This window comes from Xylona heveae, assembly GCF_001619985.1.
Source record: "Xylona heveae TC161 unplaced genomic scaffold L228scaffold_5, whole genome shotgun sequence".
In the NCBI taxonomy this organism is placed as follows: domain Eukaryota; kingdom Fungi; phylum Ascomycota; class Xylonomycetes; order Xylonales; family Xylonaceae; genus Xylona; species Xylona heveae.
Window position 1 is genome coordinate 1077580 of NW_017264197.1, and position 24443 is coordinate 1102022.

The following is a 24443-nucleotide window of genomic DNA, read 5'->3' on the forward strand; positions in this document are numbered from 1 at the left end:
CCGAGCGTTACAATCTGAGTCAGGCAACCCCATTGGTAGCACGCGCGATGTGCATAACATGGCTGATCCCAAAGCTGACACAAAAAGCAGAGGCAAGTTCAGACGCAAAAACGAAGCAGAAACTTTGCAGATTGTGATGCTATAAATTGATTGTATAGTTTTCAAAAAAGCAACACATAGAGTCGATGATTCAGGGGGCTCGGAGTGCATGGCCGACCCCACCGCACAGATAAGCGACGAGTGAACTGGAGTACTCGCTCAGCGAGGCGACCAAGACGGGGAACGAACGAAGCCAGGGAGCTCCGGCTTGTCTCCTCACTAAACTTATAAGGGACCTATAGCTCTCTAAGGTAATCCTCCCTCAGCTTTCCCGATGTACTGCCACTGACAAAAGGACTTCAACTAGACGAAAAGCTGATTGCTACTCTCAACCCCAATTGGTTCAGAACTTCAGATGGAACGAGCCTTGGCTTGGCAGCTCCTCTTCACGCATGTTCAGCCTTGGCGCAAATGATAGGATATCTTTGTATCCCGCCCCTTTCCTGACCATGCAGCTGTTCGAATCCGGTCCTCCTCGTGGCTGGGTAATCAGGACACTGAGGGGTCTCCGATGGTCATGTCACGTTCACATTGGGGCTTACCATTTCACCAGAGGTCATCACCGGCTTTTCACTTTGCCTTATTTGCTCAACTTCAATAATGCCAAGCTCGATGTGACTGGCCATGCCTGAGCATTGATCGGGAGCCATTAAGGGCTGATAATGTAATAAAGGCCAACTGACCCTGTGAAGCAACGTCAAAGTTCTGCTGCTTGATTTCAAAAGTTGGGCCCCTCAATAAGTTGCCAACAAGCCTGCAACTCTCTGTCGAGAGAAATCATTGTTCTTTTCAGTCACCTGTATTTGCTTCTCATGCATTTTGTTTGAACCTTTGCGCAACTTACCGTCTAGCGTCTTGTGTCAGGTAAAACCCACTTGTATTCATAGGCCACTGCGCCGAGCAGGCTAGGAAATCAAGTAGATTCTGTTTTTTTAAATGTCTTATTATGGAGCAAGTTTCGAGTTTACGACACTACACCGGCGTTCACACTTCGCTGTATGGGAGCCTAGACACAGCCTCAATTGCAAATCTCGAAAAGGCCATCCTTTTCACAGAGATTGGGCACTATGCTCAGGCACATGCGATATTTGAGACCGGTTTCCTTACCACTCGGAGTGTTCCTGTGGTAGTAATAGAAGAGGCGGAACTGGCGATGCAACAGCTCCATTATGGAGAGGTTTATAGAATTTTGGGACGAGGACTACAGGCAGCACAAAGGTCGCCAGGCTATGATGTCAACGAACCGGCCTTGCGTTTCATGAGCTTGTTCCAAGCCATGGCTGCAATCCACTATAAAGGAACTGTAACCCCAGCTATTGAGCAGATTCATCGGACCCAGCAATGGCTCAAGGACGTTCCAGTATCCGAATATACAGACATCCAGGTTTGTATGTCATGTGAGAACGTTGCGGGTTTGAGCTGACCTTTCCTTGCATTCAAGGTCGACGTAATCAGAAAATATGTGCTTACGGTTTTGCTTGTTTCCATGTACTCTCATTTTGACGAGCCGGAAACATCTCTCATCCCCAAGCCCACGGAACGACGTATTCCATGGCAAGGCCTGACTGACCTGCGAATCTCTCTACTAAACCGCAACATGCTGAATGAAGTATTGTCACTGTTCCGAGTTGAGCGAAGCCGTCTCCCAATAGCAGAGAGAGCAGGGGCTATTCAATCTGTCCTAGAAAGAACAGAGTCCCTCTCATTTCAGTCCGATGAACAGCGGCTATGGATGCAAGCAGATCTGAAACTACTTCTAGCTTTCTCTGTCAACGAGCTTGGGAACGTGGAAAGAGCCAAACTCGAATTAGATAAAGCTGATCAATTGTTGAAAACTTGGAGTCAATTGGCGGGTATCGAGAGCGCAGATACGCTGAGCACATCTCTCAGTATCCGATTCTATCGCATGGAAGTCTCTCCCGAAGAGGAACCTATCGGCTATCTAAACCAGTGCCTTAGCATGCTAGATGTCCTACAGACAGCTGGCCATCTGCGCCTTGTGACCTGTTTTCATCGAGCCACAGAAGCAGCCGACAAGGTTGCGCTTTTGACTGGATCTAAAGGTTATCGAGACCTCTATTATCAATTGCATGAGGCAAGACAAACTCACCAGGAGACTGTCTTGGAGGATATTTCAGGGATGCTTTTTGACCATGCTGACATTGTCTGTGACGCATTAAAAAGTACGGTCAGCATCCGTAAAACCATCGAATGGCTGGATGGATTTGAGGCAAAATACCCTGCGTTTGAGCTGCCATCTGGACTCTTAGAGATCCAACGTCATCGTAGCCGGCTTCATTGGAGGCTCGGTGACGAAGCAAAAAGGGCAGAAGCACAAGAGAAATTAGACGTCTTAAAAAAACAAGGGCCGCGAAGGATTGGTCCCATGGTTGGAGTGCGCTCAACTCAAATTACAGAATCCATCGATTCCTCTGCTGCTAGTGCTTCGCACGCGTCGAAGCCGCCCGCTTACGACCCCGACGATGTTGAAGAGGCAAATTTCTTTATGGAGTGGGTTGATGTCGAAGGCACAAAAGACAGAAAAAACAGCAAAATAATGACGCTATTGTGTCGATGGCTTCTAGAGGACTTTTCTCACAAAGTGATTTCAGAGAACGAATTGCGTCAGATCAGCCAGCTTCTCTTACGTGACGAAGAAACTGAAGATGACATAGGATCCAGGGATGCAAATGGAATTATTCAGCTAATTGCATCTCTCTTGCCAATGTCAGCGTATCGGAGTCTTTTCACACCCGGCGGACATCTTCCGGACTTTGACTCTTGGACTCACAGCCTCGAAAAACTTGAGGCATGGCTGCGGCGTCCCTCATCGTCATCATCATTCAATGGCCGCCAATATCTCTTCTTTTCGCTGCAGGATCTGCGCAAAGACCTTGTCTATGCAAGTACGCATTCGCTAGCTACGAAAATCTCTGAGGTTGAGAGATGTATGGATATACTCCCCAAGTTGCCAAAAGCTGTTCAAGAATTGATCGGCAATCGACCGTCATTATGGCATGCTGCTATTGCCAGTGCGTCAATCATCAGTCTTTGCACTCCCGATCGCTTTGTCAACATTGACGCTTTTAAGAGCGAAGAGACTGGACAAATTCTGGATAGGGCCGAGCTGGAGGCCCAGAAAGCCATTCGTATGGAAGAGGATAGTGGTCATATATACGCTTTGGTGATATGCCAGCGGACTCTAGCAGAGATCTATCTCCTCAAGATGCATCATTTGCTGTTGGATCCAGTGCATAAGTCACAACTGGACGACAAGCTCACTGAATTGATGGAAAAAGGACTGGCAGAACTTGAAAAAGTTCAAGCTTATCAAGAACAGTGCCTGTTGGACTTTACAATGTCGGACAAGCTTGAGTCGCACAATTCTAGGGAGCGAGAGTTCGCTTTTGGTCTAAGCCATCGTGCTCTGGCATTAGCTTTGCATCTTCTCTTAACTGGAAATTTGCTGAGGTCACCACCTGTCAGACCAGATGACAAGCTCGTTGAAAGGATGTGGCACTGGGTACAGCGGTCTAAAGCCCAATCTTTGGCGCGCACCATGGGCCTGAGGAATGTTGTACCGTCCAGCATCCTCAAGGACATTCGAGCATCGGAGGAATGCAATCACCTATATACTGAAATGATTGAGCTTCAAGAGACGATTGTGCGGAGTAATTTGCACGAGCGATATAACCTACGACGTCGCTTGGAAGCTCATATAGACACAATGAAACAGAATGCAACGCTCAAGCAGCTTCTGGGCATTCAACTAGGCGAAGCACTTTCATATGATGATATTGAGAAGATATCTGCGGCCAGTGATTCACCTGTTGTCTTTGTTGATTGGCTGTTTCTACCGGGATACGCCTCACTGGGGAAGATTCTGCTATTTACGGCTGCAGCAGGCCGCCCTCCTACCATTGACTTAGTCTCCGTGGGAATGGAAGTCGTAGAGGAATGGGTCAGGGATTATCTCGAGGATGAAGAGCCGGACGATTTTGGTCTCCTGCCATTGGAGACTTCGTTTGGACGGGCCGAATCGATGGCACGTTTGAACAACCTCGTCGGGCCACTCAGCCACAGAACTCGATCAGGGGACTTGCTGATCTTTTCGCCGTCGTCGTCTCTATACCGTGTTCCATTGCATGCACTCCAAGTTCCGAGCACAGAGGGACCTCAAAAACAAGCAATTATCCGCCGAAATCCAATCGTGTACAGTCATAGCCACTCAATCCTTCGTCCCTGCTTTTGGGCATCTCAACTGGCCGCTGATGCAGACTCACCAGTTTGTTCGCTTCTTGTTCATGCGGTTCCTGATGGACCAGACGATGGGAAGAGCAGTGTTAAAGAGATATCGACCTCCTTTGCCTCTAATGACCTCGAGGTGCGCTCCTTATTTGAAGCCGATGCAACGAAAACGGCGCTTGTCAGGGCCGCCCCCGACTCACGATTGATTCACATCCACACGCATGGATGGTGGGAATCTGACGACCCCTTATCTCATAATCTGGAACTTTTCCATGGCATCTCTGACCTTGAGCCGGCGGAGGCCGACGAAAGGACGGCTCATGAGAGAGGTGAGCAAGAAGCCGATTATAAACTTACTGCCCGCGAAGTCTTCTCTATCCCGCTCGCACGTGGCACCCATGTCAGTCTTATCGCCTGCCGTGGAGGTCTTGCGCGGATCAATCAGGGAGACGAGGTCATGGGCATGGTCCCAGCACTGCTTGCTTCGGGTGCTAGTTCGACTATATCAACCTTGTGGCCTATATTCGACTCGGATGGAGCTCAATTTGCGCGTCTGTTCTATTCCCATCTCTTCGAGGAAAGGCGTCAAGCTATGGCCAAAGGATCGGTTTCACCTGGATTTGTAAATCTTGCCAAAGCTTTTCAAAAGGCAGTGTGCGATATGGATACTGATTCAAGGGAACCCTTGATCTCATGGGCCGGATTCATCTTTCACGGGTTTTGGTCGTACTATCTTCCGCCTGGTAACATAAAAACATGACAGTAGATCCGTCAAGGGTCAGGTTCAAGCCGCTTTATTACTTTTTTTACTATCGTTTCATAGGTTCAAGCACTGCCAATGCCATGAACTCCGCTGCTGTTATTGTTATTTTTGCGCAGCTATACCATCTATCGTCATGGCTCAAAACGATGCCGCACAGGGGCGTGTTGGTTAGCCAGTTTTGAGAAACAAAATCAAGGGCGACCATACAGCAAGTACAGCATTTTCGTCATCATTGCTTTCTATCATTTGTATCAATTATTCTAAGATGTAGGACTCTAGGCAAATCACTCTCCATCGGCTTTGGACAGTGTTAATTGGGAGATTAGTCTGTCCGACTTCGGCGAAAGTGCGACTCGGTTCACAGCCATGACTGATAAGCTCATGAACTGTCAGATAGGCCCTCCCGCTAAGCACTCGGGTAGTCTTAGCCCACCGTCACCAACAGCGTTTATGGATAAGACTGTTTATGACCGCGGCTACTGGTTTATCGCTGGCTTTTAATTCGAAGATGTATTCTTTCCGAATATCTTCCCGCTGCGAAAATTGTGAGAAAATGGAGAGCAACCGGCAGACCGGGTTGCCATGTGCTCTAGCCGCTCTACTGAGATCATCTATACTTATCCCCGCCATTTGATTGGCTCTGTCCCACAGACGTTCCTGAATCCATTGCGTCCGTTGCCGTTGACTTCGCGGATCGACAGGAACGCCAGCAGACTCAATGACATTTCATGCAGATTCCACCCAATGGCTTCTTTCCTTATCACTGAGCAACCTTCTAGAGCCAAATTAGCGTTCGGAGCTCACCGGACAGGTTCGACCTAGGAGGGCAAAGAGTGGTCATGACAACTTACTCTCGTACCTGATGATACTGTATAAACTCATGGAAACGACAATTTACCTTCCCCACCACTGCGCTTTCCATCGGAAATGCCCTATCAGCTCACAACCGACTTCAGTTTGGCGATATGGACAGTCCATCTTTCTTTTCTTCCATATCTGTGGGACCAACAGTGACGGTAAATAAAAAGCCAACCGCCGCCTCGACAACATGCCAATTTTCACCGCCAGGCCAACACTGCTGCAGAGCCAACCGGCTAAAGGTTCTTCAAGACTCAGACCAGTCTTTACTGAACCTTCACCAAGCTTGCTCTCAGCTCTTTCCTTCCCGGGTTGAAACCTCACAATGGTCCGCCCAACTCTCCTCGTCGGGGCGCTTGCGTCTCTGGCACTGTCCTTGTTCACCCGCGCCACGCTCGCCGCGCACCACCCTGCGTCGGAGCCCATCTCTCCCAAAGTGATGATCATCACGGGCTTCACTCCCGAGCGCGAGATCTGGTACCCCTACAACCTGACCAACGACTACCCCATGCCGGGCTTCATCCCTACCTACCAGAACGTGAGCTGCACCGCCAGCGACGAGATCTGCGTCATGACCATGGGCCAAGCCGAGATCGGCAACGGCATCGCGATGACCCTGCTGTGGTCCTCGCCCATGTTCAACCTCACCGAGACGTACTTCCTCATCGCGGGCATCGGCGGCGTCAACCCGCGGTACTCGACCATCGGCGGCGTCGCGCTGGCCCGCTACGTCGTGCAGGTCGAGATGGGCATGGCCTTTGCCGGCTCCGACCTGCCCGCCAACTTCTCCGACCTGTACTTCTTCCCTTCCTTCGTCACCTCTCCGAACCAGTACCCCTCGCTCGCCGGCACCGAAGTGTACGGCCTCAACGGCGCCCTGCGCGACAAAGTCGCCTCCCTCGTCGCCGAAAAGAACATTTCCTTCGCCGACAACCCGACCGCCCAGGCCTACCGCAGCAAATACACCTACGCCCCTGCCCGCGCCGCCCCCACCGTCGACAAGTGCGACGTCGCCTCCGCAGAGGTCTACTGGAGCGGCGAAGTCTACGCCCGCAACGTCGAGTACTACGTCGACCTCATCTCCAACGGCACCGCCAAGTACTGCAACACCAACGAAGACGACACCGGCACCATGGCCGGCCTCCTCCGCGGCGCCATGCTCGGCAAGCTCGACTTCTCCCGCATCGTCATCGCAAAGGGAAACTCGGACTTCGACCGCCCCCCGCCCGGCCTCTCGGCCTATCAGAATCTCATGGAAGTCGCGCAGAATGGCTTCGAGATTTGTCTCCAGAATCTCTTCGCCGTGGGCAGCACGTTCATTAATGACCTCGTTGCCAACTGGCACTCGACCTATAAGCATGGCGTCAAGACCCAGAATTATGTCGGCGATGTTTGTGGCTATTTGGGCGGTACCCCAGATTTTGGCCCCGGTCATTGCTAGTTAGCTTAGCTTCAGCTTCAGGTTTTATGTTTTATGTTTTATATTTTAGGTCTTGGTATTTTGGGTTAGCTTTTAGGTTTTATGTCTTGATATTTGCTTTAGTTTTTAGCTTTCAGGTTTCATGTCTTGATATTTAGCTTTATGTTTGATGTCTTGGTATTTGGGATTCGATTCGGGTTTTAGATGTCTCGGTATCCAAGAGTCTATGTACCTGGCATCTATTATCATCTCTGCATTGAGGAATTCCTGCATATGGAATAAAAGTATAGTTGACCATTGCACCATTTATTCTCTTTAACCAATGTATCATACACAATCAATGCCAATTGCGCAGAGAAAGTATGTAATAACGACTGTATTCTATAAGGTAATTGCTTACATAAATAACAAGAGTAAGAGAGATGGCCACCCATAATCTAATATAAAAAAACCGAAAAACTGAAGAATAACATGTGTATATACGGATACCTATATCTTGAAAAAAAATAAAGTAAAATAGGTGTGGTATATCGGTGGGTATCACGCTTCTTTTTGTTTTGTTACTTTTTTTCCCCTTCCCTTTCCCCTTCCCCTGCTACGATAGAATAGGTTGCACAGAGATGGCACAACGACCGACAGGCAGAAGACGAAGACGAAGAGGAAGACGATGTAAAGGCGGGACGACATAAAGAAGATGCAACAGCTGAGACAGTAAACGACCCACAAATCTAAGCATCACCCGCAGTCTTGGCATCCACGACTTTCGCGCCGTCATCAGTCTTGCCAATGCCGCCATAGCTCCACTGGCGAATGACATGGCCCTTCCACATGAGGAGGATGACGAGGAGGAAGCTTCCGAGGGAGAAAAAGGCAGCCATGCCAAAGACCCAGCCAATGCCGACGCTCTTCTCCCAGGGCTCGGTGAAGAAGTTGATCGCGAGGCCGAGGGCGAGACGGTAGCCGTTCATGACGGTGCCGACTTCCTGCGGGTTGCCCGCAAAGGACTCGACGAGGTAATTGATGGGGACGGCGACGGAGGAGCAGGCGGCGTAGGCGATGAGGAATGACGCGAGGGCGAGGACCATGTAGTGCTCGTGGTACTGCAGGCAGGCGCCGAAGATGCCGAGGCCGACGGGCATGAGGATGACGCCGGTCAGCCAGAGGGTTTGGAGACGGTATTCGGGCTTCCAGACGCCGCCGCGGCGTTTGCAGAACCACATGGGCAGCCGGTCGTTGAGGAAGTGGGCGGATGCTTGCGCGCAGAGAATGCCGAACCAGATGCAGAAGAGGACTGTAGATTGAGAAGAACGGGGAGGGTTAGTGATATGAGAAAGACATGGGAGTAGGAAGGATAGAGAGAATGAGGGAGCGAGGGAGGGAAGATAGGGAAGGCGGGAGAAGGGTGAGAGGGAAAGTTGGAGGGAGAGAAGAGGAGGGAGGAAACATACATGCGGCGTTACGCTGGGGAGTAAAGCCGTAACCACCGGCAATGACGGGAGGTTGTAGGAAAATAGCCAATTGGGAGTTGATCAGGATAAAGAAACCGAAGAGAGTCATTCCGAAGATGCCGACGCAAATACCGGCAGGAGAAAAGCCGATGAGGTAAGGAGCGACGATGAATCTGGTCTGTCAAGGGCGACGCATGTATGGTCAGTAAATTATAACTTTGACAATTTTGTCAAGAGAAAAAAAAAAGGCAGATGAGATCTGATGAGCCGGAGAATAGGGAATACGCACCAACTGCTGGCCGGTAATATGAGGCACGACCTGGGTACCGGGAAAGAAAGTGGCAATTTTCTTGGGGATAAAGCTTTCAGGGACGTGAGGATAAGCGGCGGTGCGATCGCGGTTGAAGCCAGTTTCTTCGAGGAAGAAGAAGACCAAGACGGCGCAGATGCCAAGAAGAGCCACAATCCACCAGTATTCAACGGCAAAAGACTGATGAGAAATGATGAAGCCGGAAAAGGTAGGTCCAGCTACCGTTCCGAGAGTAAAGCAGGTGGAGAAAATGGCAAAAGCCTTGCCACGCTGGTGCAGGAAAAATAGGTTGACAATGGCGCCATTGCCCAAGCACTGCGGGATGGAAGCAAAGAGACCGCCAATCAATCGAGAAATGGTAAAAGACATGTAGTCGCCCTGGCCAGTGCAAGTAGCTGACCAGATACAGCAGGCAAAGGAACCCAGCAGACTCCAGAAGATGCACGAGCTGGTGCCAATCACTTGTGCCAATGGCACGAAAATGAGCGGTCCGGCAATTAGACCAGCTAATGCTGAAGAGACCTAACAAGTTCTCTTGTCAGGACTGAGAAAGAGAGAGAGGCAAACAGATTGGTATTCTCGGAATATATAGAGAAAAGGCTCACCGAGTAAGACATCTGTGTAGTAGTCTTGTGGTAGACTTCAGCCTGGACCACAAGAGAGCTCATGTGAGCCGTCGACGACACCAGGCCGGCAAAGGCTGAGAGACAGAGCACAACAAAGATGGTACATTTCTTCGAGAATGGCCAGTTCTGGTAGCACAAAGGTTAGCATACCAAGTTGTTGAAAATCATCTCCTCTCAATGGCAGCGACATACCAAAGGGTCTCTTGGGTCATCAGTAGGCTGAGGAACAAGCAGGAGTCCTGCATTATTCCTCTTTCCGGCCTGGACAGACGCCGTTGGAGAGTCATTGACGCTGACAACATCCGTGTTCTTTTCCTCCACGTTTGACATGGTGTTTATTCCCCGCCTGGAGATGGACAACTAATCTGATCCAAAATAAATAGAACAATTAACGTCCGGACTGAGTAACTATTGTCAAACGCCAAAGACGTTCCACCTTGCTCCCCACGCAATTGGATGGAAAAGGACGCTCAAGAGGAAAGAGAATTGGGAAAAGATGCTTGCAGGAGAGAAATGGGAAAAGATACGAGCGATGCTTCAATGTATAAACCGTCCAGCACCAAGGTCCAGAAACCTCGCTTGCTCAAACCCTTTTCCCCCCTCCATACCATTCCCACTGGCGTCGCGAAATCCCTTGACCCAGAGAATCGGAAAGCAGTGTAAAGTGCGCCATACAATGGGTCTGTCATGAGAAAGTCAGGGATTCGCAACGTGTGGCAGTTCATGTCAAAGTGGGACCACGCGAGGGAAGATAGGCTCGAGAAGCAATTTGATGGGTCCAATCATGACATGATGGACAATCATGAACCCTCTTCTTGCTCCTCTCATTGAAGGTTGCGTTTGAGATGCAGCCACCACGACGTGTGGGACCAAAACTTCCCCCCTGTGCTATAGAAGTGCAAACGAGGTGGGTTTGCGGCCGAAACTCCCTGCATCGATGCCTGTCCAGAACTCAGGTCCCGATTCAAGTCTCGGTTGAGAAGAAGTAACACCCTCAAGGGTACGATTTCTCTCTGTCACTTGTCCCCCGCTGGAGTAGTTTTGGATTCTGTCTGGTTGATTGCGCACCAGAAAACTTTGCTAAGTTACTCGATTGGGATTTTCTTCCGAGACTTGGGGCGGGCCCCATGCTCTCGATCGAAAAGTACTGTCGAACAGGGTGGGGGAGAGAGCGCCATTGGATGCTTTGCGACAGCGCCGGGGAGTTGATACGATGAATAATTTCTGAAATGGTTTCTAGTGCTCTTTCTTGTGTCGCAGACCCATGATGCCTCAGCAGGAAGCGATGCAACTGTGGCGTGTAGGGATGGCTGCAGATGCCTGTTCGGTACATGGAATGATGTATGTCGGGATGTTTAGAAAGCATCGTTTAGTAGTGATTCGGTCCAATATCAAACCAAAATCCACCAACGGAGTGGGGACCACGACGGGGGCCTTGCGCTGCCCTGTCCACTCGCGCAATCAAAACCCCACCTAGAGCCAAGACGGCCAATACTGTGTAGAGTCGTATATCATCCAATTGACGCCACCAAGAAGAGACGAATAGACCAAGAGGAACGGACCAGAGTGGATCCACGAGCAACCAAAAGCAAAAGAGCACTGGAAAACACTCCGAAAGGGCCGACGCGCCTCTTCCGAATGACCCTGGTCGGAACGCTTAATTTGTTAACCGCCTAACCGAACCAGCCGCACTAATCCCGGACATTATTCGCTGTCCGGCGGCTTATTTCGCTTCTGTCGTGACCAATGATCGCTTTTCGGGCGCTGTAAACTAAAAGATAGTGAGAAGGACTATAGCGGGAATATTATTCATTCCGTCCATCTTGAGGTGCCCAGAGAACACTCTTTAATTTTGTAATCGGATGATTTTCACGACCCAGGTCCAGATTTCAAGGGGCAAATGTTTCTTTTTCTCAACTCGAAAGGGAAGGCCGTTTCGAATACGTCCAATTGATTACCTCTCGAGGAACGACCGTTGACAATGCATGGTGTTAAACCTGGTGCTCGGGTGCAGTCACATGCCCTTTTCTCGTTTCTGAACAGGTTGTGCCTATGAGCCGAGTACCTCTCGAGCAGACCAGGATTGGAAATACCGGATACCAGGTATGGAAGATCAGGCACGTGTCTTGAAAATCTGGTGAGGCACTCATGCGGCACAGCCGCAAAGCCGATCCCAGCAATTTTGAAAACAGGTAAAATTTCCAGCAGTGGCTCTTTTTTTTTGGCTTGTCAACCTTGCTGCAACTGGTGGAGCAGTTCTTCAAAAAGGTGGTCTAAGGATGAAAGATAAAGGGGTAAAAAGATAAGAGGCTCTAATTGAATTGGCCGAAGATGTTACGCTCCGGAGCGTAAGTTGATGAAGGTGTATACGAATGTAAGAGAAAAACAAATTAAAAAATTCTAAGAGAGCATTGTCACTCGTAATTGAGTTGCACTTCATTTCGCACTTGAATTGTGCCCATTGGTAGTCCGCTCTCCCCCCACATGTCCTTGTCTTCAGACCTGTCTCTTTTGCTCAACGCATATGCATCGACAGTATAATTGTCAGACTTGTTTGGTTCCTCTGTGAGCCTTGTAAAGCTGCTTGCGTCTCCATTGACCGTATGGTTCGTATTGTTGGTCTTGCGCTGCCAAATAGAGGCCGAGGACGTCACAGCATTAGAGGCCGTCCGTGATTGATTCATAGATGGGAATATTCGGTGGATGGCTTCTTTGAATAGAAAGCGCATTGTAGGGAGACATGCACAAGTCAATGCAATGCTAGGTTCGACAGCTGACCAAAGACCAGCTGGCACATAATTATCTGGATCAAGTCAGGAAAGTTCCTTCGTAAAAAAAAGCGCCCAGGCAAAATCGATCCCATTGGAAAACTTACATGGAATATCGCCATGGACAATTTCAATGACCGTCACCAAGCGAATTACGCTCACAACGACCACGCTGGACACTTCTTAGCGGTGGCTTACACTGAGAAACCCATCAACACTTACAAGCTACCAAGCAAAAAGATGGCGCATACTGCCATCTTCTGCGACAGTGGAATCTGTAAAGTCCAAATAACGGGTAATGGCATAGCTAAGATTGCAATATCTGTTGCAATATTGGGCACAGCCTGACCAATAAACCATGCGTCCACGTTGATGCATCTTCCTGGTACTGCGAAATTCCAAGCTTTATGAATCGGAATACACTGGAAGATGACGGCGAAGTTCATGGCAATTAGCCAGCCGAGTACGATACCTCCAACACACCAAAGAGCTATTCGCATTCGCCTTGTGGGGAAGATTCGAGAGTAGAAAATCAGGATAGAAAACTTAACGGTCGACAGACCAGTGTTGTAAATCATTTCGTCAAAGTAAAGATTGTGAAGGTAGACAGAAGTTGCATTGGCGGGGAGCGCAGCTTCATGGCGTCCAAATCCATAATGAACAGCTGAACAGTAAGTCAGTCAAGCTTCCAGTTGATCGTCATCCAATTTATTAGCACCCTACCTATGAAATTGCAAATGTTTACTCCAAGGACGAAAGGCTGTAATCACTCTGTCAGAGATGCTTAAAGTAGATTATAATGCGTTGCATACCAGAGCCACCAATATCATCCAATCATCAAACCAATAAGGCGTTCCTGCCAAATGCCTCGACAAGAAACGCAGCGCAACAGAAGAGCAAGACAAGATTGCCAGGAAGGCGTTGACACCGACAACGGTCGGACCCTTATTGGCATCCAAATCGACACTCATTCTGAGGGCAAAGAAAATCAAACGTCATGAAACGAGCGAAACGACGACTGCTACAGAGCAAGAGGGAATTGATTGCATTTCAGTAAATCATAAGTAACGGAGGGATCTTCCTTTCTTTAGGAAGCGATATATCCCCCTTGATCCATGTATCCCATGAGTTTGGAAACATGCACCAGCCGGAAAGGTGTGGCCGTTCGTGTTCTAGGAAGACATGATTGGAGCATTTGTGAGGTAACGTAGTCATTTCCGGTAGGGCAATTGGTTTCAATGGCCATGGGCGGGCTGTCCAGAACCACGACATCTGAACATTGCGGCGAACGGTTGAGCTGTGGGCCGTTTGATCCTCTCCAAGGCTGTTGAGCCTTGCACCCTGGCTGGAGGAGATTGCCAGCCAGACCCATAGAAGTTTTTCTTGCCATGCGGCCCAGGGTTGTTGATTGAAAATCTCCTGACTAGGGTTTGGCCATTACATGTGGAATTCACGTCAGCTCTGTGGACAGCTTCGCAATTCCTTCGCCTATTCTGCAAGCCATCACGAGCGGAAACGAGCCAACTTGGTTGATGGGTTGGTATCCAGAGTACTGCATGTTCCTATTGTGACTTAGTGACGAGATCCCTGATCGCTCGGCTATAGGAGGTGGTTTCTCACCCTGCAAGTTTTCTGGCGCGGCGGGAAGACTAAGGGGTATAGTGGACGGGGATAGCTGTCCAGTCGATCCGTGGTTCAGCACCGTCGGCACGAGGAAGAAGCTAGGTGGAGCGAGTGAAGGGGAGCCCTGTGCCCGGTCCACCCGGAGAACCCAACATGCCGCTCGAGCGGGCACTCATCGTATGGCCCCCTTTCCTCGATTCCCGCTTCCTATTGAACGACCACGCCATCAGATTCTTCAACCAACCATTTTCTTCATTGTTCATTCGCGCCCGCTGCCGGGATCCGTGGTTCATTGTAACATTGTAGATTGACGCGCCACCCCTCTGACGGATCTCATCGCTCATCGTTCTTCGATCGACCTGGCTCCTGAGAAAGCCCTTGTATCGCCATTTCAGGAGTCTAAAGCGCTCCCGATCAAATTCTGCAAATTCTTCGATCTTGGACCCACTCGTGGGCTGATCTTTCTGGCACGCGTGCGGAACCAGTGCCGTTGGTCCGCAATTGTCTTCTTGATTATTGTCGCTGCTGTTCATGCTCGATATCAGTTGCAGGTTGTGCCCCGCTCAGCTGCGTGTGTGCGGGCAAAGGACTCTTCTAGGACCCTGGTCGAGCCAGGCAAGCTGAAAGCTGTCTGGACCCATGGGTTCTGTTCCCTTACACGGCGACGCCTTCTGCGAAAGGCAGGAGGGCTGTCGAATGCCGGTTGGATCCCCTCGCCCACCTTCTTTTGTATTTGCCGTCAAACATGCAGTGGATCCTTGTCGCTCTACCCTTCCCACAAAAACGTGTGCTGAACAATGGCCTTTGGGGCACCCTCCCTCCATAATAGCTCTCGGCGCACTTTTCATGATCCATCTACCGATCTCAAAGCCGAAGTGTTAATTTGCCCTTAGGTAACGAACCACTGAGGATTACTGTGCTGTCTTCTTGCGGCGTTGGTCTGGGTTGTAGCGGAGCTGCTGGTGGTAAATGACCACCCCGCATTGCTGATATACAGATGGCACACTCAAACCCTGGTGCCCTTTCCAAGGGTTCAAAAGCATTCAGGCGGCGTCAGTAGAATGTTCTCGCGGTCTTTCGCTGTCGCTGCTTCTGATAGAAATCCATTGCTTGCAATATTTCTTTGAGCTTTGACTGAATGAGCCTGAGATAATGGGGTCCGATCTCGATTATGGTAGAAGGCTGGTGCCTACAATCATTGATGAGCGGGCTCGTATGGGATACGCAAAACCGTATGCCTCCATTCCACGAAGCACAGATGTGAGCTTGGGATTCCGTGATGTCAGTTACCGTGAACTGGCCAATGCCATCAATCGCTGTGCATGGTGGCTAGAGGAAAAGCTTGGGAGGAGTGATGGTTTTGAGACATTGGCATATATCGGTCCCACTGATCTCCGATATATCATCCTTACTGTAGCTACGATCAAGACAGGCTACAAGGCAGGTTTGCTCCAATACCAATGTTCATCTCGAGATGCACTTGCAATTAACACTTTCATAGGCCTTCTTTACCTCACCCCGGAATAGCATAGAAGGTCACGAAGCTCTTTTTGCAGAGAATAATGTCAAGTCTTTCTTATTTCCGGCCGCCGCACCCCCCGTTGTGAAAAGCATTCTTGCAAAGAGACCAACCCCGACGCTTGTAGTTCCCGAACTCGAAGAATGGCTAGATGGCGAAGATGTACCAACTTATCCCTACAACAAAACTTACGAAGAAGCACGATATGAGCCCTTTATTGCTCTGCATACGTCTGGATCAACCGGTTTTCCCAAGACAGTCGTCATGACAAATGGAACCATTGCCGTGATTGACGCTTATCAGAAAATTTCTTCTTTAGGGGCGCCACCGACTATTTTTGACCAGCTCAAGAACACGAAGATTTTTGTACCGTTTCCTCCATTTCATTCGGCTGGAATATGCATGATACTTCCAATGACTGTCTACCTTGAAATGACAATCGTAATGGCACCAGCAGCTCCACTCACCGCTGAGGTAGCAGATGCTGTCCACACCTTCAGTGGCGCAGAAGGAAGCGTTTTGCCTTCATCTGTACTTGCAGATCTTGTCAAGGTACCGGAGTTTCTGCAGAATATGAATCGCCTCAAGTATGTCTCGTTTGGCGGAGGTCCTTTGCCAAAAGAAGTCGGAGAAGCTGTTAGGACGGTGACAAGACCAATCAACATGATCGGCGCAACGGAGACCAGCCCACTAGCTACAGAACTTGTCGAAAATGATGATTGGCAATATTTCAGGTTTAGTCCTTACCTTGGCTTCGAGTTCCGACATTTTGCTGGAGATTTGTACGAGGCAGTGGTTGTCCAGGATCAGAAGTTGGACCTCTTCCAAGGAGTATTCTCTACTTATCCTCATCTCAAAGAATATCCTATGAAGGATCTATATTCACGTCACCCAACGGATCCTCGCCTGTGGCTATACCGAGGAAGGGCGGACGATATCATTGTTTTTGTCAATGGCGAAAAACTGAACCCTGTCACCATGGAAGGTGTCATCAGCAGTCATCCCGAGGTCAAGGGCGCCCTTGTAGTCGGCCAAGGACAGTTCCAATCAGCTTTGCTGATTGAGCCGAGAGATGACTTGGAAACAGAGACTCAAAGGAGAGATTTCGTCGAGCGACTGTGGCCTACAATCGAGCGAGCCAATCGTGAATGCGTTGCTCACGGAAGACTCGCCAAGGAGCTGATCATTTTTACGAGCGCTGAAAAGCCCATGCTGCGAGCCGGCAAAGGGACGATTCAGCGAAAACTGACCGTTGATCTTTACAAGCAAGAGTTTGACGAATTGTATTCCGCATTTGAGACTGGCTCTGGAGAAAGGGACCTCGTCTTGGACACCAATGATCTTGCCTCTTTGCAAGCTTCCCTGCGCCAACTCATTACAGAGATATCCCGGCTGGAGATCCCGAGCGATGACGCCGAATTCTTTTCCCTTGGCGTCGACTCATTACATGTCATCGCCATATCTCGCCAGGTCAATAACGCTCTAGGAAGACTGGACAAGTCGAATGCCATTGCCCCCAAAACAATATATGCAAATCCCACAATTAAGAAGCTTGCTTCAGCCTTGTTGTCTTCCGCCAACAATGTGAACAGAGGGGCAACGACTAAGCCGGAAGACAGATTAGAGAAGATGAAGAGCTATCTGGAGCAGTACGGCACTGATCTTCCTATCACAGCACGGCCGTTTGCCCAAAGTCAATCTTCCGACAAGTTGACCGTCGTACTGACAGGTTCTACCGGGTCTCTGGGTTCATACTTGCTGGACGGCCTCTTGGCCGATCCCCAGGTAACGAAGGTGTACTGTCTCAATCGCAGGGCTGATGCGGAGGAACGGCAGAAGAAAATACACAAAGCCCGTGGCCTTTGTGGCTGGTCCGACTCGGATGTAGAATTCCTGCAATGCAACTTTTCAAAGGAATACTTTGGGCTTTCTCCCAACACATACCTCGAGCTTCTCCAAGAGGCCACTCATATCCTCCACAATGCCTGGGAAGTCGACTTCAATCTGGCTATTGAATCATTCGCAGGTGTCCACATTCGAGGCGTGCGCCAATTGATTGACTTCTCCTCTCGTTCAGCCAAACGTGCATCCATCTTTTTTGTCTCATCGATCGGCACTGCCATGAACTGGGGCGATAAGCATTCTGGTGAAGTGCCAGAAACTATTCTCGAGGACTGGGACATGCCTCAGGCAATGGGCTACGCAGAGTCCAAATACGTCGCTGAGAGGCTGCTTGATGAAGCCAGTCGGATAGCTGACATTCCCGCCTCCATATGCCGAGTTGGCCAAATCGCCGGTCCTACCACCAAGCAAGGCATGTGGAATAAGCAAGAGTGGTTCCCGAGCATTGTTGCAAGCTCCAAATATCTCGGGAAACTTCCATTGTCGCTTGGATCTTTGGATAAGATTGACTGGATTCCCGTCGACATTCTGGCAAAGGTGCTATTACAATTGCTCAAAGGTGATCGGAGCCATCCCAATGAAGTGAACGGTCTCAATGGCACTAATGGAACAAACGGCGCGAACGGCCATGGGCACCATACCGCTCAACACTCAAACGGTGCCCGAGTATACCACACGGTCAACCCTTCAAAGACTTCTTGGACGTCCCTGCTCCCGTCTGTGCAGAAGCACCTTGGATCAGCCCTTGACGTCGTCTCCTTGGAGCAATGGCTTGCTGCCCTACGTGACAGCAGCGGCGGCACTCCAGACATCAATGCCAATCCCGGAGTGAAGCTCATTGACTTTTACGAATCTCTAGTTCCTTCTGCTGGCCGGACGGAACCATCTCTTGCTACATCCAAAACCACTCTTCACAGTAATGTCCTTGCCGATCTAGAGCCAGTCAATGCCCAATGGATGGAGACTTGGATGCGCCAATGGAGTTTTTAAACCGCCAGTTCTCTACTGAACATCGTGATATTGCATTTCGGGGTCATTCAGCGTTTCCGAACCCTTCTTTCTGGCATCGTTATTTGGACGTATCATCATTTGCGTCTTTTTTTGACTTTTATTTAGACTTTAGGGACATTTATTATATCGTTTTTCGGTCTTCATGAATAAAGTAGTCATAATTAATGAAGTTGTAAGGTTCAGTTTCGCATTTGCGTATACCATGACCCGGGTTAAAATTAATCGCACACACGGTCGTTTCATTCTATCGACTCGGCTGGACAAACCGCCAACAGAGAGAATACTCCGCAAGGGCAAAAACTAGTTCGAAACCAGTTCGTGGTAGACGTTTGACGACGTTTCTCAAATTGCCTAATTCGGATTTCGTTGGCCATTTTCGTTGAACGTCTACATGGCTTGGCACGGCGTGGCCGGCCGGGTTTTCAATGCTTGCTTCTTGGCGTGCTTGGCGAGGTCTCGGATTTCGGGTAAAGCTTGGGGTTAACGGTTAGCTACGCTATGGTTATGATATAGTGGGCGGGCTTTCCGTGGCTTTCAGTTCAGGATCTTCTTCAATGACGGCCCTCGGCCTAGGGCATAACAGAGCGTTATTAAGTTGGCCCCCTTTTTTTTGGCCTTTTTTTTTGTTGGCGGTAATACCACCACGGGCCGGACATGTTCAATTAGCATTTGATAATTGAGAAGTTCTCCACAGAACGTACTCGTTTTGGACCTCTACGTAGCGCGTAAACAAAGCTTTTGGTGATGAGAATATAATATATTCATCTGCAAATATTTGTGGAAAAATTCCCACAATTTATAAAGTATTGTAACCTCGTCATATATTTAATTTTCGCAGTCACTAAATACAGTGCCAATTGATCCCATCATAAGATTTAGCCTGTTCATACCAGTAAATAAATATATCATCAATCAATAAAATATCGCGATTCGTACAGTCGTTACTCCCAGCTCATCCAAACTCCCACGTCCTGGTATATATAATTAATCATACGTATTCATCACCGCTCATCCAGCCCAGCTGTTTCCACATATGCAGCTTATCCCACTCCTTTGTAAAGCTATAGACCTTGCCGTCGCGGACCTCGAAGATGGCCGCGGCGGTCCAATGCGCCTTGCGGCCCGTCGGCTCGATCCCGTTGTGGGGCTTCCCGCAGTGCGAGCCCTCTGCCGAGTAGCGCAGGAGGACGTGCGGGCCCTTTGCGAAGACGACGTCGAACGAGACAATGTGCAGGTCTGCAATGGCCGACATGACCTTGGCATGCGAATCAGCATAGTCCAGAGGTGTGTGGGACTCGGGGAAAGTAGTCGGCGCAATGAAGACGCTGTCCGGGGTACAGAGATGCTGGACGGATTCGCGTCCGTGGTTCTCGGTCGGCGAGTAGGATATGCGCATGTATTCTTTGACAACGGCGATATTTTCCTGCCGAATGGTCAATATTATGAGAGTCCGAACTCATCTAATGAAGGGTAATGAACGGGAAAATCAATTTTGTGAAAAAAATTGGACTATAAAAAGGAGAAAGCGGAGGGCTATAATTTACCTTCTCCTCGTCGGTCTGAGATGTGGTCAGTTTGCTGGGTGGATGCTTTTGTCCTGCCATGATAGATTTATGGTCTTGAAAGAAGCAAATGCTCCAGCAGTATAGTTTTCGCAAGTCAATGAAATGAAACTTTCTTCAATTAATAATTATAGAGTATTTTGGCACTAAATTTTAAGCTTGGATAGCCACGATGTCCCAGGACCCTGCGGGGTAGCTAGCGTATACAGTATACAGTATACCTGAATGGCAGGTGACGTTGCGAATCGTCATCATTTCCGACGTCTAGTCCTCTTTGACATTTCAATATTTTTGGAAAATTATTTAGTATTGACCACGTCTAATTTGAAGTTCGTCAAGCACCTCGTGGAGGGAAATTCTCCGGTGGTGTTTTACGTTGTTCTTAGCGTATTTGGTTCCCAGGGTATTCTATGGGGTGGCTTAACATTGGTTTGGACTCTCGCACTACTACGGTACAGTATGAAGCAGCGTTTACAGGTCACGAATAGCATGCTGTGCTGGCTTTGCCGCCGGAATGGAAGAACTGAGGGAACAAGGCTCAGGCGGCACAATGCATGCTGTAGCAAGGACCCTTGGCTTCTCTGATGTGGACAACCGTCATTGGAGGATACCTGCATACAGGATGCCTGCAATGCTTCGCCGCACCGAAGCATTTCACCTGATACATATCAACAAGGCTGTGTTCGCGTTCGTTCTGGTAGAGAGGCTTCTGCCTGATAAGTCTCTCCCGACGAGAACTTATAATTCTCGGAGGCGCTCCGAATTCACCGCTGTTGTTGTGGTGGTTCTCTGGCCAATATTAGACATACATTTACATTGAAACAATGCAGCCTTCAGAGTGCTCTACTGCCGAAAAGGAGCTCGTGTATCAACACTGCAAAGGTGCCTTTAGATACCAAAATGCAAAGGTTCGAACGAAAAAGAAAATCAGAGATATCCTCAGGCAACAAGACGGCAATCATGCAATCATGACCCTTGGATGGGGAAAAACCGTGCTCATATTGGAAGAGCTCCTTTCTGAAGAAATATTTGAATCTCAAAATAAAGCAGAAGAGAAATTTCCCCGCCTGTTTACCACACCAAAAGGGCGTGAGATTGAATGTCAAAATTCGGAGCTGGAGGCCGCTGAGTCCGAGTACGAGGTTCTTGGAGAGCCAGAGGAGCGTAAGTTTTGCATAATTAAAAATTGTATTGACATATAATGACTAAATAGAAAATACTATCCTCTCCCCAACTTCAACGACCCTAAGTCCCGCGACCATGCCTGTGCCGTCTTTGTTCCCTATGTATCTTCCATTCAGAATTCAGCATCGCATTCTGACATCCGCTCAAGCGAACTTGGAAGAGTGCTGCTATAGTTTTGGCAGCAAATATCTGCCCGATTGGATGGAGAAAAAGGCTTGGGACTGCCCAGAATCAATTGAGCTCGATGTCTGTGCCAAGCTCTTTGCCAAACGGAAAAACCGTACAATCGAAATCCCCGGTCAAGAGCCCTTGAGCTTTCCAGATGCTCAAGCCATGATGGGCGTGGTCGAATTGCGAAACCGTGCCGTACACCGTGAGCGTGTCATGGCAGTGACGGTTAAAGAAATGGTTCAAAATGCCGTCAAATTTGCGAAGGCTCTTCGTGAAGATGGTGCTGCAGATGCAACCCAGAAAGTATACGAGAAGCTGGAGGAGAGTATTGACGAATTGCGTCGCGGCAAAGAGTTCCTCGAAAACCAATTATCTGATAAACTTCAAGAACTCGACAGACGTCGAAAGGAGTTGGATTGTCTGGAACAAGAAGCAATCGAGCACATGGTAAATGAGGATGCAAGGACAAGAGATTGCCTTGGTTCAGCTTTAGAGAATGCATTGAGGGAAGTCAACATGGATGAGCTCGAGCAGCTAGAGCGGAGGGATCCGTCTGTTGAAGATCCTGCAGAGAATGACGAGTGCAATCGCGATGATGAAGCTGTGCAACGCATGGAGAGTGACGAGACACAGATCAGCTCCGAAGAAGCGCAACTAAACTGGTCAGACACACCTGATGTCGTTGCGGAGACGGAGGAAGGTGTCTCCTACCCGGAGCCTTCTGAAGATGCTGAGCCCACTGTGGAGGATACGGAGCCTGCCAAGGAAGACCTTGAAGAGGCCCACCTCGAAGATGTGGTCCCAGAACTAGATGAGCGGCATTCACAGCAAACATTAGATTGCCCGGTAGAAGAACCTTGCGAGCGGACTTATGCAGAGGAAAGTCCACCATCCGACGAGATATATGATGGCGAGAACTATGCAGACTGGACCAGTGCTGCAGAAAGGCGACCTGAAGTGGACGACAATGTGGCCGAAGAAGCTGCCTGCTTTGAAGATGATGTTATTGGGGATGAGCTACAAGTCGCCGACTCACCAGCTCGAGACGAAGAAAATTTCCATGGTGTTCCTGATGTCGCAGAAATTGACTGCTCTTGCGCTCCAGCAGAGTCCCCAGCAGAAGCGTACCCTGAAAAGGAAGAAATTTCTTATGTTTATTCTGCTGCCGCAGAAGCTGATTGTTGCTACCCTCCGGAGGAGTGTGTTGTCAGTGAAGAAAACCCAACAGCGCCGTGCTCTGAAGAAGAGCAGAAGAAGGAAGACGAAGAAGCTCAAATGAATTCACGTCTCGATGCAGACCGACCTGCAGGCGAAGAGCTTTTTGCTCAACGGCCAGATCCCTGGGGAGCATTGGATGAAATGAATACGCAGCCTTCTTTTGAGGAAAACGGGACGGCATATCCAAGTGACGATGCCGGCCCTAGCGCGCCTCATCTTCCTGTCGATAATGGAGAGTTACCAGTCGAAGAAGCTCGTGACAATCTTGAGGCCCCTCTTTCTTGTTCACCTCCTCATTCTCCGCCGCCGCCGGCTTTCACTGCCGAGTCACAACTTCTTGAACGGAATGTATTTCGATTCGAATATGTACATTCAAACGTCGCAAAATTCGGCGATCAACTATGGGTTGGTCCTTTTTGCGCCCATTGCCACCAGGAATTGGTTTGTAAGAAATTGGCTAATAAGAACAAGAAGAACAAGAAAATGCAATGGAGGTGTCCTGAACATGATGTTTTGTACTCTGATGAGCGAATGTGGAAACCATGGGATGAACCGCTTGACCCAAGCAAGCCTGACAACGAAGATTTTTCTGTCAATGCAGAGTCAGTCGAAGAACCCGGGAAACCAGCAGAGCATTATGCTCCTATCGAGCCCGAGAACTGCATGGTCGAAGAGAATCCCGAGCAAGAACAAACAGAAATGGGCGAACCCGAAGTACCTGTTCAAGAAGCCATGCCCGAGCCTCTCTCCATGCAAGAAGACAACCATCCCGACATCTCAAAGGACACACATCCCGCAGAATACGCTCCTCCTCTTCCTCTTCCTCCTGACGAATCCAACCCTCAAACCACGTCTCACAGCAATCTCCATGACGACACGACTCAAACCCAAGAAAGGCAATTCACTCTAGTTCTCCCTGATAGGATTTTTCAGTTCTCGAATACTGATCTCAATCCACATGATTTGTCTAATGCCATACACGCATTCGTGCGCGGTTTGACTGCTAGTCAGACCCAGCAAACGACTCTGAGTAATGCTAGCGCGGAGACACATGCGGGTGTACATATAGATGGAGATGGAGATGGGCGAGTATCAATACCACCGCCTGCAGGGCCGCTCGACGAGATCAGTCGAGATATAACTAGACAAGAAGAGTCAAAGTGGCGTTCGTGGCTTTCTGAGCCCGAACATAACGACAATGCAGAGAAATATGCGAGCCGGCTTGGAGATGGGGTTGAGGATGAAGAAGGAGAAGGAGACGGAGAAGAGGACGGAGAAGAGGACGGAGAAGAGGACGTATTCTACGACGCGGAATAATATCGCCGCTATTTTTCTTGTCATTGTTTTTATTCTTGTTATTTTTTATTAAGTAGTAGTGCTGGTGGTGTTGTTGTTTTTGTTGTCGTCAAGAACCTGTATATAGCGTAGATATCTGAGAATCCCAGCATATAAAGTATTGTCAGCCACTAACACTGGGGTCAGATACTGCCACTGCCACTGGGCCTACATCTTACATCTCACATCTCAAATCTCACACCAAACACCAAAAATCATTTACCCCACATGAGAAACGAAAGTATAGAAGCGAAATTGAAGACAGGGAAATTGTATTTTTCATAACGTATAACGTATTACGTATTCGAGACAGTGAAAACCGTTGAATACTGGAATATTGGAATAACACAGCCCTATTCCTATCATAGACTGATCCT

The 24443-nt window shown here is 49.1% G+C and overlaps 7 protein-coding genes across 7 annotated transcripts; 4 read left to right on the forward strand and 3 right to left on the reverse strand.

The window, feature by feature from the left end:
* The first annotated feature begins 656 nt into the window (after window positions 1–656).
* Window positions 657–5433, forward strand: L228DRAFT_137515 (hypothetical protein). Its single transcript, XM_018329144.1, has 3 exons — window positions 657–1483; window positions 1541–5322; window positions 5390–5433. Exons 1-2 carry the CDS (start codon window positions 1046–1048, stop codon window positions 5105–5107), a joined length of 4005 nt encoding a protein of 1334 aa, XP_018188387.1. The 5' UTR covers window positions 657–1045; the 3' UTR covers window positions 5108–5322; window positions 5390–5433.
* Window positions 5434–6293: 860 nt separating this feature from the next.
* On the forward strand, window positions 6294–7409 carry L228DRAFT_253197 (purine nucleoside permease; the record flags this gene model as incomplete). The annotated part of the gene is made up of 1 exon (XM_018333735.1): window positions 6294–7409. The coding sequence occupies one exon, from the start codon at window positions 6294–6296 to the stop codon at window positions 7407–7409; it is 1116 nt and encodes a 371-aa protein (XP_018188388.1).
* Window positions 7410–7736: 327 nt separating this feature from the next.
* On the reverse strand, window positions 7737–9833 carry L228DRAFT_247230 (MFS general substrate transporter). The gene is made up of 4 exons (XM_018332597.1): window positions 9752–9833; window positions 9126–9668; window positions 8837–9014; window positions 7737–8679 (listed from the first exon to the last, which is right to left on the reverse strand). Exons 1-4 carry the CDS (start codon window positions 9812–9814, stop codon window positions 8117–8119), a joined length of 1347 nt encoding a protein of 448 aa, XP_018188389.1. The 5' UTR covers window positions 9815–9833; the 3' UTR covers window positions 7737–8116.
* A 2832-nt stretch (window positions 9834–12665) lies between these two features.
* L228DRAFT_137464 (hypothetical protein) lies at window positions 12666–13583 on the reverse strand. The gene is made up of 3 exons (XM_018329143.1): window positions 13353–13583; window positions 13264–13300; window positions 12666–13204 (listed from the first exon to the last, which is right to left on the reverse strand). The coding sequence occupies exons 1-3, from the start codon at window positions 13509–13511 to the stop codon at window positions 12759–12761; spliced, it is 642 nt and encodes a 213-aa protein (XP_018188390.1). The 5' UTR covers window positions 13512–13583; the 3' UTR covers window positions 12666–12758.
* Window positions 13584–14928: 1345 nt separating this feature from the next.
* On the forward strand, window positions 14929–18656 carry L228DRAFT_137304 (NRPS-like enzyme). The gene is made up of 3 exons (XM_018329142.1): window positions 14929–15202; window positions 15307–15603; window positions 15665–18656. The coding sequence occupies exons 1-3, from the start codon at window positions 15161–15163 to the stop codon at window positions 18572–18574; spliced, it is 3249 nt and encodes a 1082-aa protein (XP_018188391.1). The 5' UTR covers window positions 14929–15160; the 3' UTR covers window positions 18575–18656.
* An 801-nt stretch (window positions 18657–19457) lies between these two features.
* L228DRAFT_282918 (NTF2-like protein) lies at window positions 19458–20434 on the reverse strand. Its single transcript, XM_018336056.1, has 2 exons — window positions 20140–20434; window positions 19458–20018 (listed from the first exon to the last, which is right to left on the reverse strand). The coding sequence occupies exons 1-2, from the start codon at window positions 20197–20199 to the stop codon at window positions 19584–19586; spliced, it is 495 nt and encodes a 164-aa protein (XP_018188392.1). The 5' UTR covers window positions 20200–20434; the 3' UTR covers window positions 19458–19583.
* A 213-nt stretch (window positions 20435–20647) lies between these two features.
* On the forward strand, window positions 20648–24336 carry L228DRAFT_247235 (hypothetical protein). The gene is made up of 2 exons (XM_018332598.1): window positions 20648–21321; window positions 21371–24336. Exons 1-2 carry the CDS (start codon window positions 20982–20984, stop codon window positions 24046–24048), a joined length of 3018 nt encoding a protein of 1005 aa, XP_018188393.1. The 5' UTR covers window positions 20648–20981; the 3' UTR covers window positions 24049–24336.
* Window positions 24337–24443: the final 107 nt, after the last annotated feature.

Bases quoted from the DNA above. Each gene is read 5' to 3' on its own strand.
- L228DRAFT_137515 (XM_018329144.1), top strand. From the start codon at position 1,046: ATGGAGCAAGTTTCGAGTTTACGACACTACACCGGCGTTCACACTTCG. The intron at 1,484-1,540 runs GTTTGTATGTCA...CTTGCATTCAAG, and splicing joins CCGAATATACAGACATCCAG to GTCGACGTAATCAGAAAATA.
- L228DRAFT_247230 (XM_018332597.1), bottom strand. From the start codon at position 9,814: ATGAGCTCTCTTGTGGTCCAGGCTGAAGTCTACCACAAGACTACTACA. The intron at 9,015-9,125 runs GTGCGTATTCCC...CGCCCTTGACAG, and splicing joins ATATTACCGGCCAGCAGTTG to ACCAGATTCATCGTCGCTCC. The intron at 8,680-8,836 runs GTATGTTTCCTC...CTCAATCTACAG, and splicing joins TCCCCAGCGTAACGCCGCAT to TCCTCTTCTGCATCTGGTTC.
- L228DRAFT_137464 (XM_018329143.1), bottom strand. From the start codon at position 13,511: ATGAGTGTCGATTTGGATGCCAATAAGGGTCCGACCGTTGTCGGTGTC. The intron at 13,301-13,352 runs GTATGCAACGCA...GAGTGATTACAG, and splicing joins GGATGATATTGGTGGCTCTG to CCTTTCGTCCTTGGAGTAAA. The intron at 13,205-13,263 runs GTAGGGTGCTAA...CTTACTGTTCAG, and splicing joins AAACATTTGCAATTTCATAG to CTGTTCATTATGGATTTGGA.
- L228DRAFT_137304 (XM_018329142.1), top strand. From the start codon at position 15,161: ATGGCACACTCAAACCCTGGTGCCCTTTCCAAGGGTTCAAAA. The intron at 15,203-15,306 runs GCATTCAGGCGG...TGACTGAATGAG, and splicing joins CCCTTTCCAAGGGTTCAAAA to CCTGAGATAATGGGGTCCGA. The intron at 15,604-15,664 runs GCAGGTTTGCTC...ACACTTTCATAG, and splicing joins CGATCAAGACAGGCTACAAG to GCCTTCTTTACCTCACCCCG.
- L228DRAFT_282918 (XM_018336056.1), bottom strand. From the start codon at position 20,199: ATGGCAGGACAAAAGCATCCACCCAGCAAACTGACCACATCTCAGACC. The intron at 20,019-20,139 runs GTAAATTATAGC...ACCATTCGGCAG, and splicing joins CTCAGACCGACGAGGAGAAG to GAAAATATCGCCGTTGTCAA.
- L228DRAFT_247235 (XM_018332598.1), top strand. From the start codon at position 20,982: ATGCAGCCTTCAGAGTGCTCTACTGCCGAAAAGGAGCTCGTGTATCAA. The intron at 21,322-21,370 runs GTAAGTTTTGCA...ATGACTAAATAG, and splicing joins TCTTGGAGAGCCAGAGGAGC to AAAATACTATCCTCTCCCCA.